Source organism: Mus caroli, chromosome X (genome assembly GCF_900094665.2).
Source record: "Mus caroli chromosome X, CAROLI_EIJ_v1.1, whole genome shotgun sequence".
Classification (NCBI taxonomy): Eukaryota; Metazoa; Chordata; class Mammalia; order Rodentia; family Muridae; genus Mus; species Mus caroli.
Genome location: NC_034589.1, coordinates 68870143 through 68887513, shown reverse-complemented (window position 1 = coordinate 68887513; position 17371 = coordinate 68870143). Strand labels below are relative to the sequence as shown.

At 48.9% G+C, this 17371-nt stretch overlaps 1 protein-coding gene across 4 annotated transcripts in view; it reads left to right on the top strand.

Annotated features, from left to right (window-relative positions):
• Positions 1-829: 829 nt before the first annotated feature.
• The window catches only part of L1cam (L1 cell adhesion molecule), a 26437-nt gene continuing 9895 nt past the window's right edge, over positions 830-17371 (top strand). For 2 of the 4 annotated variants that reach the window (XM_029473612.1, XM_021153611.2), the window contains exons 1-7: positions 830-939; positions 11321-11509; positions 14205-14219; positions 15093-15198; positions 15438-15637; positions 16708-16830; positions 16925-17095. In XM_029473612.1, the coding sequence (XP_029329472.1) occupies positions 11434-11509; positions 14205-14219; positions 15093-15198; positions 15438-15637; positions 16708-16830; positions 16925-17095 (691 nt within the window). In that variant the 5' untranslated portion in view covers positions 830-939; positions 11321-11433. The remainder of the gene's footprint in view (positions 940-11320; positions 11510-14204; positions 14220-15092; positions 15199-15437; positions 15638-16707; positions 16831-16924; positions 17096-17371) is intronic. The other 2 variants (XM_029473614.1, XM_029473613.1) reach the window with 1 other exon arrangement.

The following is a 17371-nucleotide window of genomic DNA, read 5'->3' as shown; positions in this document are numbered from 1 at the left end:
GGGCGCCATTGGGAAAATCTCCTTTCCAGAAGCTTTCCCCATAGGGCTGTAAGCGAGAGTAGGTCGACCAGGAAAGGTCAGAAAGAGGCCAATCCCGAGGACAAAGAAATAAGGCACTGAGCAGGAGGGAAGTGGGAGGAAGATCAGGAGTAGGGGGTTTCAGGTTGAAGGGCGCTCTCTCTGACAACTTTCCCTTCTAACCTAATCTGGGACCTAGTGTTTAGGAGGGACTGTATGGTGTGCCTTGCCACATCTCCTTCGCAGGCTGGGGACTCAGGTTCAGGCGCACATCCCTGAAGAACCCTGGCTTAGCGTCGTGGCTGGGCAGGGATTCCAAGAGGAGCTCTGCCCTGAGAGTGCGGATACATTCAAACACATGACCAGGGTGCGGCCCGGACCTAATGGTATATGAATGCCCATTACTAGCCAGAGCCCTCAAAGGCCAAGTGGAGGCGAGGTAATCTGGTCCCCAGTCTGGATCCTCTCCCCACTGTCCAGCCCCGAGATCCCGAGAATACTTCTGCAAATGACTTCCAATATAAGCCTCAAGGGCGGCGGGGATCCCTGATAGTGAGGTTGGGGGTCACTCTCGTCTCGGGGATACTGGGACTGCTGAAGCTCCTGAAGAGGACCCCACACATACACACGAGGTCCCTATCACGCGCGGGGCTCTGCGGCCAGGTTCAGATAAAACAAGGAACGAGGGTGTGGCGAGGCGGGGCCTGCTGCGGGGGAGGTGATCTCACTACCTCCCCCTCCCTCTTCCTCCCCCACTTCCCCGCGCACGCTGCCCCGCCCGCCGCCGCCGCCGCCGCCGCCGCCGCCGCCGCCGCAGCAGCAGCAGCAGCAGCAGCAACATCGCGTCGGCAGCGGCATCGCTGGGTGGCAGGTCCGAGGTCGGCGTGCACAGAGACTGAGCTGGCAACCTGATCGGCACAGGTAAGGTAGGCTGGTTTGTCCCCTTAACCGCAGCAGCGACCATCTACGTTCCAGACCCAGCCCGCCTCGGTCGGGCGCAGAGGGAGTGGGTTTCGTGCCTCCTCGGTAGGAAGGCTGGAGCCCCACCCATGCATGCTAGGCACCGAGCTCTGAGCCCTGCAATCTGGAATGGGGTTGGAGAAAGTGGCTAGGTGCCAGAGCTCGACAGGTGAGGGGTAACTGGGCGGCTCCCCAAATGCATGCTTAGGGAGGGGCCCAGGAGTGGTCAGGCAGGTTCTGTATGGGCAAGTGGAGCTGAAGTTGGCATATCCCTGTGGGTGTATGCGTGTGTGAGGAAGGAAATGTGAACCCAGCAGAACGTCCATCTAACCCAGTCGACCGCTGTGGGGTGTGGCTCTGGGCGTGGCTGTTCCTCATCCCCATCTAAAGTCCTGATTGCGGCTGGGGTGGGGGAGAAGCCAGTGTCTAGCATGGTGTGGGGGAGATTGAGCGAAGCTCCTCCGGTAATGGGAGGAGGAGAAGGATCAGGGATGGATGGGCGCTGCCTGCCCCTCCACCCCAAAGTGGGGAGGGGGCTTTGTTCTTCACCTTCTCCTTTCCAAATTCCCTCCGGGGATCCCCTCAAATGCACTGCATACCAGTTTCCTCTCAGGCACGGAACCTCCCTTAGGTTCTTTGGCCAATAAAGGCTACACTAAGAGAGATGGTTTTGGGCACTCGCTGATGTGCCTGTGGGTGCACATGGGTGTGGACCATGGGTCCATCAGGTAAAAATAAGGGAAGAAGGGCCTCATTGGCTTAGGACCAGGGACTTCTGGAAGCAAGGTGCCTGGGACTCTTTCTGTAGAGACTGGAGCAATTTTAGACATTGTTTTATACTCTGTTTAATTATGGGAGGAGGGACGCTTCCATGCCCTATTCCCTTCTATCTGGTTCAGAGTTTTAGGGTGTCGATTGATAGGGATTGAAAAGAACAACAGATATAGCCCACTGCTTCTCCTGATCTAGTGTCTAGAACCCCTATACATCTGTCTCAGGGAGGCAAGACCACCATCTGTCTGGGGGCCTGGCACCCCTTTCAGGTAGATGTCTTGATCCTGATTAATGCAACTCCAGTGGTAGCGGTTACTAGCAGCCCAGTGTTGTCTTTGCTGACTCACATGGCCCTTGTGGTGAATAGATCCAGCAGCCTTTCTTCCCACCTTTATGGTCCTTTAGTAGGGTGGCTAGGGTGGGGCTTGCCCAAGGCCTCAGCTCTGATGGACCCCTTGCTGCAGATGGTGGGACTTGACAACCCTAGCTTCTTACCTAGCCCAACATCTATGCAGCACTGTATATACTGCTTACCATTCAGGCACTAATCCTTCAGTCACCCTCAAGGGTCTGTGGCCACATGGCGAATTGGTGACAGGGCTGGAACTGGGAACTCCCCACTTCTCTACCTCCTTGCTGTATTCCAAAGTCTGTCATTCTCTATTATATTTTTGTGTGTACAATCCCCAAAGCAATATATCTTGATATTTTGTTATAGTACATTTGAAAAACACAGGAGCAACTTACTGAAATACATTTGAAATAGAGAACAAAAGAAATTAGGAATTGCCTGTGATCTGATTACCAAGGAGGGGGAAACACATTTGACATTCATCACAGCACAGCACTCCTGGATAGCTCCTACCTACTCCCAAGAGACTCCTCCCCCAGTGCCCAGCCTCTAGCCTTCTGCAAAGCACCATGCACAGGCATGGGGGCTGTTCCCAGAATGACTGCCCAGGGACTGAGTAGCCATGGGTGGGTAGCCATTTGCTAGATAGATTTTTCACTGCTGAGTGCTTGCTTGGGCCAGAATGCACATGTAAGTAACCACTCACCAATACCATCCTTGTCCTTTGGAAATACAGATTTCCCGTTTATTTCCTTCATGATAATTTGAAGAGAAAAAAGAAGACAGTGAAGGAAGGCTAGCAGACAGGGGAGTCCTGCTATGCTCCCCAGTTGGCTTCTTCCAAGACTGTACTCTTCTGTCACTGAGAGATAGCTACTTTCCATGAGAAGCACTTTCCATGATTGGCTAGGCAGGGTGAAGAGGACATATTGGCTGTTGCTCAGTTCAATGGCTGGAGATCATTGAACTGACTGGCCCTCACCTATTTTGAGCTTCAGCCACCACTCCTTTCCTTTCCTTTCCTTTCCTTTCCTTTCCTTTCCTTTCCTTTCCTTTCCTTTCCTTTCCTTTCCTTTCCTTTCCTTTCCTTTCCTAATGATTTTAATTTTTTTTTTGAGACAGTTTCTCTGTATAGCCCTGGCTGTCCTGGGGTGCTCTCTTTAGAGCAGGATGGCCTCAAACTCAGAAATTACCTGCCTCTGCCTCACAATTTCTTTCTTTTTTGGGGGGGAGGTTTCGAGACAGGGTTTCAGGGTTTCTCTGTATAGTCCTGGCTGTCCTGGAACTCACTCTGTAGACCAGGCTGGCCTCGAACTCAGAAATCCACCTGCCTCTGCCTCCCAAGTGCTGGGATTAAAGGTGTGCACCACCCGGCCACAATTTCTTTCTAATTTTTGAGACAGAGTTTCACTCTGTAACTCTGGCTGATCTAGTACTCACTATGTAGCTGAGGCTGATCTCAAGCTCAAAGCATCCCTCATGCCTCAACCTTTCCAAATGCTGGGATGATAGGCCTGTGCCACCACACCAGACTTGAGCTTCAGCTTTGCTGGCTATCATGTGAAGAGTGGTGGTTCATTGATGTATGCAAGATCTCTTTCATGGCAAATGGTACCAACCAAAATGACAACAACTAGGTGCTCCTCTGGACTGTGAGGCTGGCACGACCTTGCAAGAATGACCTAGCCCAATGATCCTATCACCACATATATACAAGGTGAGGAGTAGAATTGAGGTCCCATTCCGAGATCTGCCAGGCCCCCCTTTATGGACAAGGTGTGAAGGGGTGCCATGTAGTTCTGGCTCTGGTAGTGGGTCTGAATTCCAGGATTAGTGTCTCAAGCTGGTAGTGTCTTTGCCCTGTCACCTATTCTCATGATGGGGAAGGCTTAGGTTCCTGTATGAAGCCAACTAGAATGGGCCCTCATTAGCCCCATCCCTTGGGTCCTATAACCTTTCCATCTGTCACTTGCTCTAATCTGGTCATCTTTTTCTGCTTTCCCAGGCTCCTTGCACCCCTCTAACATTGTTATCTTCTTGCTGGGCCATTCTCTTTCTTCCTCGTTTGCCCATAGAAGGTGGAGATACAGCCTTCCCCTCCTGTCCTCTCCTGTCTTCCCTCCTCCCTGCCCCTGTTGGCCCACTTCCCCTTCCAGTTGGTGCCCTTTGCTCTGTCTGATTGCCCTTTTGTTTATATTGTATTTCTTTGCTCCACCCTGTACTTCCCCTAAGGTGTTCCCCTCTCTCTGTAACTTCTGATGGCTCTGAGCTTGGCACAGAGTTGCTAGTCCCATAATCGAGGTGAGCCTTATTGTACCTCAGTTGTCTCCATGTCCCTGAATTGGGCTTAGACATTACCATATGGCCTTTACTGACTTAGAGGGTAGAGAGGAACATCTGATGACCACCCTGCCTGCTTCCCAAATATCAACAGGGTCTTTGTGGCTTCCTAAAGGCTGTGGTTGGAGAGAGAAGGAGGAGCCAGAGGAGGGTGAGAATTCTTTTGCCAAGGGGAGGATCTGCTCTGCTGGCCTTTCTGGGATCTTTTCTTTGTCCTCTGCCCCCAACTCAAGGCCCCAGGAGCTTGCCACAGCTTTTCCAGGTTAAAAAGCTGCAAGGCCATTCCATTTCCACTCAGGAACTTGTGCTAGTAGTCCCTGGCACCTAAACCCAGTAGTGGCCGCTTCATAAACCAGCAGATGGGTGGGGCAGGAAGGTAGTAGAATATGCACTTGTCTCAATTTTTGTTCGAAGATAGAATTTGAAAGACAAGGACTGTATCTTTATGCCCCCCCCCTCAGAACTCCAGTATAAAGCATTCAGTGCCAGGCAAAAATGGAGGAGGTAGCCCTAGTTTGGAGGTCTTCATGCAAAAGTTGGGTTGCTGGGAAGCTTTGAGCCTGTGTGTGTGTGTTCTAGTATTTTTATTTGCATGTATGAGGCTCGTGTATCTGGTCACGTGTGTATTTGTGTAACTTCCATTAGTCTTATTTGCTGGCATTAGGCTCCTGTTTGGTTGTCTGTGCATATTTGTATATCTGTGTGTATGTTCTTGAGAGACAGCATGCACACATGCACATCTTCCTGTGTATACATGGATCTCTTCAGTGGCTCTAACAGAGTCTATGCTGGGAAGGGGTGGGACCGGGGTGGTGGCTGGCTAATGCAGCACTGGTTCTTGTGGGGGGCAGAGCCTCTGACCAGGCCAGGATTTGGTTATTCCCTTGGGTCTCCTCCCCAGATGGCTTCGTTCATGCCTTAGGAATGTTTAGGCCATAGGGAGGACAGAAGCACCATTGTCCACTCTCATGCTTCCTGTGCCTCTTATGCCCTTTAACCCTTTGGGAATAGACGCCCTAAGGGTCTGATCTGCTGGGGTCCTGGCAGTGTCTGAGCCACTTCCAGGAGTCACTTGGAATTGGAGACTGGTCAGATGCTACTATGTTCATCACATTTACCTCCACTAGTTCACATGGATTGCCTATTTGTTTGGTGGCCCCTTAAGCCCCTCACTGGGAGGCTCATCCTACCTGACCCATGAAATCCAGGGCCAGGAGAGTTCTGATACCTGCTACTGCTTTGTGGCTCTGCCTTCAATATTCTGGAAAGCTGAATCCTGGTCTGTGCTCTGTTGGGGTGAATTCTGGCTCCTAGTTCTCTATCACTCCTTAGTACAGAGACAGAGCCATTTCTGTTCCTAAGCTCTGGCTGGAGAGAGAGACCTTTGTGTGCCTTTGGTTAAGATTTGGGTTAGTAGTGAGGGGACAAAGAAACCCAGTCTGCCTCTGAGTCCAACCAGAAAAGCAGTTAGCCTTCTCTTAAATTGACTACTTGGATGAAGTGGTGTTATATGAGTCTTATAGGGAGGGTTTCAGGCTGAGCGGAACCCAAGTAGAAGGGCAGATAGGTTGTTTGGGTCAAGCCTGCTCCATGAAGATATGCTGTTGCTTACATGGGACTCCCTCATGCCTGTCCTTCCAGTACTCTACTACTTACCTTCTATATTTGCTTAGCAAATAAGCCCTTCCCCAGGGGACAGGATGTCTTGGTCACCATACTTGACCAGGCCTCTGGTTCTATAGGATTCAAGCAGAAACAAATTAGGATGTTAGAGGAGCTTTTGGCAGCTTCCGGAGCCTCTACACCATTTAAAACTCCACCCTGACTGAGTGCCTATGGCAGCCCTGCACACAGTTCAGCTCTGGGCCTCAATTTTGTCACTTGTCAAATGGAGCTAATAAGGATGAAATGAGTCTGTGGAAAAGTGCTTAGAGTCGTCCCTGGTAGGTGGTAAATGCTATGAGTTCACTTAAGAAAATGGAGCTGACAGAGATCATGGTTGAGGGAGTGTCCGATAGACCCAGCCAATGATGAGGATCCTCCCTCCCTTCCTCACAAAGGGTTAACCTCTATGTGCTCCCTTTTCATCATTTAAGAATAGTCCTTAACAGGTGAGCCTTAGTTGCCTTGGAGACAGAAGCCTCAGGCAGGATGAGGGAGGGGGCTGGGATAAAGAAGGCTGAGACTGAATGGAATGTACTCTCTTCAGTCTTCCCTTAAGGAGGAGGTAGAGAGGAGTCTAAGACTTCTGGGCTTCCAAATACCTGTAGGGGCTTTCTCAAGAATTCTTCTTTATGTATTATCTAAATAACCCAAAAGGCTACAACAAGACTTCAACCACTTTTGCTGTCAGGCTCCATCACCATAGAAACTCAAGAGCCATAACCTATTTGGTTGGGAGAAAGCCTTAAAGGGGCATAGTGAATAATGTTTAGGTGATACTGATACCTTCATGTCACTATCGACAGAATACCAAATGTCTTCTATTGCCTCCCAGGCCTGAGATATAGGTAACCTGCCATCCATTCTGTCCCTGATATATACTCAGAGCACTGAGCCCCCAGTACTGCCCCCATTCTGGCCTGATACCATTTCCCTAGACACTGAGTAGGAGGCTTGGAGATTATTTGATCCACCTTTGAAGGGCCCTCTTCCTGCTTCTTCTTTTTTTTTTTTTTTTTGAAAGACCAGCAGTGGCAGTCCTGGAGCTGGTTAGGCATGTGTTCCAAGTGCATTTGCAGGGTATCCTTGGAGTGTGTGTGTGTGCATGTGTGTATGTGCACGCGCATGTGCTCAGAGGTTGAAACAATGACCCTAAGTCTTAGTCCAGTACCATGACCTTTTTTTTTAGCTATTTCTTTTTTATTAGATATTTTCTTCATTTACATTTCAAATGCTACCCCAAAGCCCCCTGTACCCTCCCCCCACCCTGCTCCCCAATCCACTCACTCCTGCTTCCTGACCCTGGCATTCCCCTGTACTGGGGCATATGATCTTTGCAATACCAAGGGCCTCTCCTCCCAGACACTATTGCATATGCCAGAAAGATTTTGCTGACAGGACCCTGTCATAGCTCTCTTGTGAGGCTATGCCAATGCCTGCCTGGTAAATACAGAAGTGGATGCTCACAGTCAGCTATAGGATGGAACACAGGGCCCCCAATGGAGGAGCTAGAGAAAGTACCCAAGGAGCTAAAGGGGTCTGCAACCCTATAGATGGAACAACAATATGAACTAACCAGTACCCCCCAGAACTGTGTCTCTAGCTGCATATGTAGCAGATGATGGTACCATGACCTCTTAGACCCTTCCCTGGCAACTGGCTTTGCTAGCAATGCAGCACTGATGACAGTGACATGGTGTGGTGTAGACAAGAGGACTCCCCATGGGACTTAGGCAGGACACAGAATGGCCAAGGCAAGGCTCTTTAAGAGCTGTTACTGAGCCGGGCGTGGTGGCGCATGCCTTTAATCCCAGCACTCGGGAATCCCAGCACTCAGGAGGCAGAGGCAGCCAGATTTCTGAGACAGCCAGGGCTACACAGAGAAACCCTGCTTCTGGGGAAAAAAAAAGAGCTGTTACTGAGCCCTGTCCTGTGGTCTTGACTCTCATCTCCTGGACTTGCCTCTCCCAATGATTGCTATACCATTTTTCTCCCTGGCCATATAAGATTTGCCACAATGTGGGTAGGATGACTGGAGGCTGGCTTCACTTGGGAGTATTCTCACCTTTGTTTTACATTCCACAATTGTGTGGTAGGTATACACAGTGAGAGGTGTACATGATTGATGTACACACACACACACACACACACACACACACACACACACACACACACTATCATGCCTGTGATTTTTTGTGCACCTCCCCCAGTCAGAATAGGTGGCTGCCTATTCTGTGCCAGTGTGCACTCAGCAGCAATCTTGGAAGGATCTGTTGAGCTTCTCTAGGGTCTTCTCCATCATAACCATCCTCTCTGTGGGAACCTCCACCTGTTCTCTGGCACATGTGCATTAGCCAACAGTGAATCGTTTATTTTATCTTACAACTGTCTTCCTGCTCCAGTTCCATAAGTGTCATTGTGGTGCTTTGTCTCTCTGGCCTCAGTGCTCAGCATCTCTACTATCCCAGGCTTTCTTCTGGACCCAGATTGACCTCCAAGCAGAGAAACTCCCTACACTAACCCAGACTCATTGTGTCTTTTTCTCCCAACCCTTTCTTGGCACCTCTCCCTCCCCAACCCACCCAGGAACTGAGACTACTGGAAAGGGAGGTAGCAGTGGCTTGCATGCAGGTGCACACAACTCCCCCTTACCCTTCTCTTTCTGCACTGCTTTTTGCACTTACCTTTCATCCTTTGTATTCCTTTTTATTTTTCTCCTGTCCCCACTGCCCAGATCTCTGTTTCTATATTTCTTAATCTTATTTGTCTCTTGGCTATCTAGTCTTCTAACAGCTGTCTTTGTCATCTCTTCCCAGCCCCCTAACCCTGCTTCTCAGACTCTCCTGCTTCCTCCTGCCTTTTTCTCACTCTGTCTGTCACCCTTGGCAGGCTTGGCCTTGGCTCCATCTGTAGAACACTTACCCCCCCTTTTTGCCCTTCATAGTGCTGATGGGGGGTCAGGGCCTGCTGAGCTAACAACCTTAGCTCTCTCTATAATTGCCTGAGGAATGGTGAGAGATCAGAGACCCAGCAGCAGTGGGAAGAGAGACAGAAGAGACACCCCGCCCCCCATCTGTCAAAGGCTTCTCAATCTCCTGGCTCCTTCATGCCTGTCTCTGAGTGTCCAGACCAGTGACAAGACACATAACAAATAATACTAGGAGACATAAAAATAAATTGAATGTGCAGTTATTAAGATAGATCCAGGATGGGGCAAATGCAGAATAACACAATATTCTCATCCCCTGCTCCTCACTTTGCATGTATACCAAACCTTATTCTGGGATCATAGGTTTGGAGAAAAATGAGGAAGTGGCTTGATAGAAATCCCCAGTTCAACACATAGAGAATCAAAGCATCCTCCCAGACAGGACAGTCCTTTGAGCTTTCCTTGCTCCAGTCCCCACCCCACCCCCACCTCAGACCAGGACTCAGAGCTCCCAAGGCTGTTGTTTGATCCCTTGCTCTCTGATCTAAGTCTCCCACTGCTTCCTACAGGCCTTGAAGTCAAGACTAAGGCTGCCTGGGGCTGCCTGGCCCTGCTATCATTGGCTTTGTTGGGGGAGGTGTTGGTAAAACAAAACCACTGTTCTATTCTGGGCCCCAGCTCAGCTCTTGAAGGTTTGGACTGATCATCCATTTTCCACTTCCTACTGTTTAAATCATTCCCTTGGCCTCCAGGCCAGCTATGTTGACCCACTCTGGTGCTCTGCCACCCTCACCAGCTTTGTAGGGCAAAGCTACAAGTTGACTGCTACTCTCAGATCACCACCTTGGGTGAAATTGATTTGTGACTCCTGGCTGCCTCCTGATGGAGTTCAAATGCCTTAACATGACCTTCCTTTTGGGTGTTTTAATCTTTCCTTTATATTTTTTAATTTGTGTCTTTATACCAGGATGCTTACTTGGAGATCAGAGAATAATTTGTTCAAATCAGCTCTCTCCTTACATTATATGGACTCCAGGGAGCAAACTCATGCTATTTGGCTTGGTGCCAAGCATCTTTACCCATGGAACCATCTTATTGGCCTCACTTACTTGCTTTTAAAACTTAGGTGTTCTAGATGAGGCACTCTACTTTCATAAGATCCTGGTTGGATGATTTATTGAGGGCATCCAGATTAGGGTTCATGGCATCTAACTCAGTTACCTAACAACACTAGCTCTTCCTTTGTCTGAATGTTCATTTGATCATTACCTTTTCCTCTTTCATGTATTTTATTGTGTCAAAGTGCCCTGTTTTCTTGGAAGTCTATTTCTTCTCCTAATCCTTGTCTGGACTCCAAGTCTCTGGGCCCCACTGCATCCAGGGTAACATTCTTGGAATGACTTGGGCTTGAAGTGGATGCATCTAGCAGTTGAACTCTGAAGACTCAACAAAAGAACCAAGTACTGAGACTGCCAGACCTGAGAGGTGTTTTGGGAAATGTCCCAGAACTTTACATGACCCTGGCCTGGAACATGTAGCAATAGGAAGGACATAGTTCCCACTGTTGCCCTCTGAGGGCTGAAGAGTAGCAAGGAAATGCTTTTTTTCTTTTCTTTCTCCCAGTTCTTAAAAGCAGGCTTTATTTATAATCCTCTCTTCCTTTTCTTGAGTGTATTCAATGAAATGCAGCCATCTTGGGCCCATTTTCTCCTTTCCTACCCTGTTCCCCAAGCCTCCAGCTTATAGATGCAGATAGCTCCCAGGGATCAGACAGCTCTTGGAAAGATAACAATGAAACTACAAGGAATGCTCTTTACATTTATGTGTATGAGCTAGAGTCACAGGGATTCATCCTCCACAGTCACTTTCAGACACACACATCAATATATGCATTCATGTCCACATAAATACTCCCCACATCCAGAGCAGATCTGTATCTATGCACAGGCCTTTGGACACCTGCTTACAGGTATATCAACACACACATATCCTGATGGTACCTACAGGGAAGTTAATTGTGGTATTGTTGATGCTGGAGAGGCAGCTGGCAGAAAGGCACAAACCAAAAGAAGGGAATAAAAGGGAATTTGGAGTTCCAACCAAGGTGATCTCTTAAAGGTTTCTCTTTCCAAGGTGGGATTGCTTGTGTAGGAAGGAGGAAAATGGGGATAGGGAACTAGCCAGCTGGGGGCAGGGCCAAGATCTGGGCCTAGATGTTATTCACTAATGGCTGCACCATCCACTCTTTTCTCTCCTCACCCACCTTCCCTCCTCCCTTCTCTCAGTACGCCCCCCCCCCCACCACTGTCAGCAGCTACCACTGGAAACAAACCACCAGCAGGAGGGTGAGTGGAATCTGGCCAGTTGTGCTGCACCGAGCTGCTGAGCTGACAGGAAGATGGCCGTGATGCTGCGGTACGTGTGGCCTCTCCTCCTCTGCAGCCCCTGCCTGCTCATACAGATTCCTGACGAATGTGAGTAACTGAAGTGAGCTTCAGCACTTCCTACCACTGCTGTGCTGAGAGCTCTTCTTTATCTTTTACTTCTTCACTTTATCCCATTTTTAGCCCTCACTTCTTCTGTAACATGGGGTGGGCAAGAGTTACCCAGGACTCTCTACCTTTTGAAGGGTCAGGGAGAAAGCATGGGGGGTGTCAGCACCATGGACAGGAACACATAGGTCTCCAGCACCACGGACAGCAGACCGTGAAAAAGATATCCATCTGGACCCTTTCCTCTGCTCTCCTTTTGAATGAACACCCTTTCCAAACCCACTCTCTTCTCTGCTTCCAATCCCTCTGAACACATCCCATGGATGTGGAAGCCAGGTGAATGGGCAGTCTTAAGATATCAGCTTAGGCCCTGGGTAATCTTGTCTCTTAACTGAGTCAGGAAAAGACACCTTGAAACACCAGGTCTTGACTCAACAGCTTTCTGAATTCTTCGGGGGGTGTAATTATTTGGAGACATTGGGGAAAGAGCTGGAACACGTATGTTTTTGATGCTTGGAGAGCTATCACAGGTAAGTGTGTGGCTATTGTGGAGTGTAGCTGTAGTGGGACTAGCCTTTTGAGTTGGTTTGTTCATTTGTGTGTGTATATGATGTGTGTATTTTAACTTAGTAGATGACTGTTGCTAGACATGATTTTAATTTCCTATTTCAGTAAGTTTGTGAGTCTCTCTAACTTATTTAGAGGTCAGGTTTGTGAAGGTATTTGCCTATAACATTTTTTTGTAGTAGGATGGATGTACAGGTGTATGGGTGAGTAGAGCATGTTTACATATGAAGGATATGTTTACTGTGATGAGATTTCCACCCAAGTTTCAGCAAGAGTTGTAGGCACACTGCACTAAGTGTTGTCATCCTGTAGGAAAGCATTTCAGAGAGTACCATATATAATGGTGTTTATGCATATTGAGTTACTAGGCTTTAATCCTTGTCCACTCTGCTATCTTTATTTCTGAATCCAGGAATAAAGAGAGTCAAACTCCAGAGCAGGGGTGAGGAAGACTGCCAAGAATGGGATAGGAGCCAAGAGAGGTGAACTTGAGAGGCATTGTACATCAGGGTATAACAAACTTTAGAGGAGGTGAAGAGAGATTGATGGCCCAGAGGTTAAGGCTACTACCTTAGACACTCACATCGAGATCCCTACACCCATTCCTTATCCTCCAGAGATGCTTAGGGACATACAAGTGTGCTGGGAATATGAAATAGACACTTGTTCTAACTAGGCACAGAGATATGAATGGAATGGCACACACCACCAGAAATACACACTGGTGATTTACACTTAAAGGAGTAGTTATCTACACAGAAATCAAGGAATAATTGTCTATATAGACATGGGGCTGTATAGTACAGCACTGTGCACTAAGATGCAAGCATACACAGACAAGTCTGCCCATGTGTTCTATTAAGGCCCAGATATACACATATACACCAACAGATATGCACATTCCACGACATCTACACATGTGCCAGACCCTAACTTTTGCACATTCATAGATATATAGTGGTCCTTCCTTCTTTGTCTTTCACTTGCTTTTCAAGGTCTGCTTCCTAATCTAAAATGCCACAGCCTTATGCTGGGTATCAGCCTGCCCTGCTGCCAGATGGGCTGGGTGTGTCTCTTGTGTGGTGGGGGCAGGGTGAATTTAGAAAAAAAAAAAAGTGGCAGTGAAGACAAATAAGTAGGCCAGAGACCAGAGCAGCTCTGAGGCTGCCCTGGGCAATGGCCAGTCCTTGGTACTGACTTTGAAATGATGTAACAGGCAGACATGCTGTCTACCTATTGAGACCTGCCTTCCATTTCCCCTTCGCCAGCCTCTCCAGGCTCCTTTGTCTCTCTTCATGTTTCTTCCACTGAGTTGATTCCCCTTATTCTGTCACTGCTGTCACTCTCCTGCTCTCAGATTGGCTTCTCCCCAGATCATAGACTTCTGCATTTTTCCTAGGGAGTCCCATTTTCTCTTCTGGGAGCCTTATGCTGAAGCTGAAGTCTGCAGAGACAAAGCTTTCAGAGCCAACCCAGTGTTCTTGTTCCTTCCTCTCCCCTTTCTCCATTCCTTTGCTGCTCAGTTGAGTCCTGGGTTGGGGCAGCTCCTCTGCCCCAGGGAGCTTGGTGATCTCCTGGGAGGAAGGAAGGAGAGGATGGCTGGTGCAGGTTCGGAGGGCTATGGAAACTCAGATGCTGGCAGGGCCTTTGGGAAGGCTTGAGGAGGAGGGGCACCAGGCTCTGAAGGCTGGGCCTTCCTAATTGAAAACACTGAGCTGCACTAATTGGATTAGAAGGGAAGTGGGCTGGAGCAGGGGAAGGCGCCAGTTGCCAGGCTGTCTGTCTCCAAATCTTCCAAGGCATCTTGGGAGAAGAGTTTATTTCTATTGGCCTTACCAACCTTGGCAGGGGCTATAACAACACCCTTTACTATAAAGACAAAAGTTTTGTATTTCTGGGCCTACAAATCCTAGGGCTGTATCTGGTGAAGCCTTTCTTGTTGAACATTGTGCCATCCAGGGGTTCTGTCCAGTGCCCCTGAATTTCCATAACCTTTCCATGTCTCTTCTCCATGGGAGTCTGCTCCAGCATGCTTCTCCTGCCATCAGGCCCTATTGGGACTGCTCTCAGCATTTCTTTCCCTTCTCTCCCTTGCTGTCTGGATTCTCAGATAAAGGACACCATGGTAAGTTGGAGGAGTGGGAGAGCATACTTAAAGGCCACAAACAGGGGGAGGGGGAGGGACCTTTGGCTGAGCCAGCACACCTTTGTTCTATATATTGGAGAACACTTACTTTTCCTGTAGTGCTGTAAGTGGGTTGATTGGGGCTTTTTTGGCTCAGGTCCCTTGTCTCTTGTCCCTTTAACTCAATCTAGAGGCTCCTCTTGGCTTCTTCTCTCACCTGAGTTTAACATCTTTGCTCTGTCTCTGCTTCTGTTGGGATTTCTGTCATTCTCACACTGTTTCTGTCTATTGCTGTCACTCTGGTGCTATCTCTCACCACTAGGAATTGCTCTTCTTTTGGGGGTGGGGTATTAAAGACAGGGTTTCTCCATGTAGCCCTGGCTGTCCTGGAACTCTGTAGATCAGGCTGTCCTGGGACTCAGAGATCTGTTTGCTCTGCCCTTTGAGTGCTGGAGTTACCCTTCTTGCTTTCTCTGTTTTTTGTTCTTTCTCTCAAATTTTTGTTCTTTCTATCTCTCTTATGCAAGTACTAAACCAGGCCTACTTAGCTTCTGAGATCAGATTCATTTGGGGTAATATGGCCACAGACTATTCTCTCTGTGCCTTTGTCTGTTTTTTTTTTCTGTCTTTGTTTCTCTGTCTGTCCCTGTATGTCTCTTTCTTCTTTCTCCTTTCTCTAACTTCTATTGGTTATCTTCTCTGTTCCTCATGTGTCCATTTCTGATTTCCTGTGTCTCTTAGCTTCTCCTTTTCCACATATGCTCACTGGCTATGGGCTTCCTAAGTGCCCTGCTATCCTCAGGTTGAGACAGAGGTTGAGGCCATGGTATCAACCAAACATAATTTTCTCCATTTTTCTTATTTTGTCTCCAGTGCTAGAGCCACCTGTCATCACAGAACAGTCTCCACGGCGCCTGGTTGTCTTCCCAACAGATGACATAAGCCTGAAATGTGAAGCCAGAGGCACACCCCAAGTGCAGTAAGTGGCCCCCACCCTCTGACCCTCTGTTGATGACAGCTGACCTCAGCCTCTAGCTCTCAGGCCTCCTTGGGTCACCTAACTTCTGAGTCTAGAAGCCTCAGATATGGGTTGTGACCCTGAGTCCCTGTCCACTCTGGGCCCACCAGATGGGGTTCCCTGCCTTCAGGAACACTCACCCCTATCATATTGCAGCATGTTTTGAGTGCTAGAACCTCTTATCCATGCTCTGCCCACAGGTTCCGCTGGACGAAAGATGGCATCCACTTCAAACCCAAGGAAGAATTGGGTGTAGTGGTGCATGAGGCACCCTATTCTGGCTCCTTCACCATCGAAGGCAACAACAGCTTTGCCCAGAGGTTTCAGGGCATCTATCGCTGCTATGCCAGCAATAAGCTAGGAACTGCCATGTCGCATGAGATCCAGCTCGTGGCTGAGGGTGCGAAGCACTACAGGGCCAGGAAGGGCTTGGGGTACCTGAAAGGAAGGTCCTTAGATCCTGGGAGCTGAGCCGGGGCCTGACTGGCAACAACTGTCCCCTTAGCTGGTTGTGTTGTGATTGAGGTGCCTAGGTGCCCTGACTGCCCTCACCCTACCCTAGCTGTCCCCATTGTCCTTCCCTATTTTCTCCAGTAGTCTATCCACCCTTCCACACTCTTTTCCCACTGAACTTCTTGTTACCTCATTGCCCCTTCTTTCTATTAGTCTTTCTTGGTGTCTATCTTGTGATGGTTGCTGGTGGGCTGGGAGCATGGATTGGCTTGAATGAGTGGGTGACTGCCTCAGAGTCTACTTTGCCTTCCTCTCTGCCTACCTGTCTCTGTCTGAGTCACTCCCTGGCTTGGCCTTTGTAGCTGCTATTTCTGCCTGGGTTTTCCCCTTCCACTTTTTAGCTTATCTCTGTCATCTCTGCCGTTTATCTTTTCTTGGTTTTCCCACTTCTGTCTCTGCTGCCTTACACTCCTTCTGCATCTCTAACTTGGCTTCTCCATCCCTCTCATTCCTGATTCCTATTTCTAGAGCTGTGTCTTTATATGTGTCACCCTTTCCCTGGGGTTTTCCCTCTGCATTCCATCCTCACTGAGTTTTCTGCCTCCTGAAGCACTCTCTTCTTTAGTTACCTTGGGAACCGTTGCCATGGTTTCCTGTGTCAAGATGATGGAAGGGTCTGTGGCTCCCGCATCCTTCCATAGCTCCCCTCCCCCCATAGCTGCACCTCAGCCTCCCCCCACCATTCTTGTCCTTTCCTCAGGGTGGGTGGGAGAGCTGAAAATTGTAGTGGATTAACCCTTCATGGTCAGTTGGCTCCCTGCTTACCATCTCTTTGCTGTGGGGCCCCCATCTCCACTATGAGCCTCAGAAACATCCAGAATTTTTGCTTCCCTTTATGTGAAATTCCACCTGGCCCCTTCACACCCTTGTGAATCACCATGACCTCCCCTATCTCTCCTCCTTCTTGTCTTCAACTGTTTTGATCAAGATGAGAATGCCAGTCTCTGTCCTTTCTAGGTGCCCCCAAGTGGCCGAAGGAGACTGTAAAACCTGTGGAAGTGGAGGAAGGAGAATCAGTAGTTCTGCCTTGCAACCCTCCACCCAGTGCAGCCCCACTTAGGATCTACTGGATGAACAGCAGTGGGTGCCAGAAGGAATTGCTGCCTGGAACATGGGGGCTAGGGGTCTTCTTCAACAGATTCCTACCTCCATTTTCTTGTCTCTTCTTCTGCAGAGATTTTGCACATCAAACAAGATGAGCGGGTGTCCATGGGCCAGAATGGAGACCTATATTTTGCCAATGTGCTTACCTCAGACAGTCATTCAGACTACATCTGCAATGCCCACTTTCCTGGTACCCGGACCATCATTCAAAAGGAACCTATTGACCTCCGGGTCAAGCCCAGTAAGTCCCAGAAGTTTTGATAACCCTATTCCACCTTTTTCTTGACTTCCAGCCTGGCCCCCCAGGAAAGAGACACACAGCCACAAATGCCCTCAAAGGCAGCATGCCTTTCAACTGTACCCACTAAGACCCCTTTTGATGTGGTAAAGGCAGAGATGGGTGAATATGTTTTGTTTGTTTGGTTTTGGTTGGTTGGTTGGTTGATTTGAGACAGAGTCTCAGCCGGGCGTGGTGGTGCACACCTTTAATCCCAGCACTTGGGAGGCAGTGGCAGGC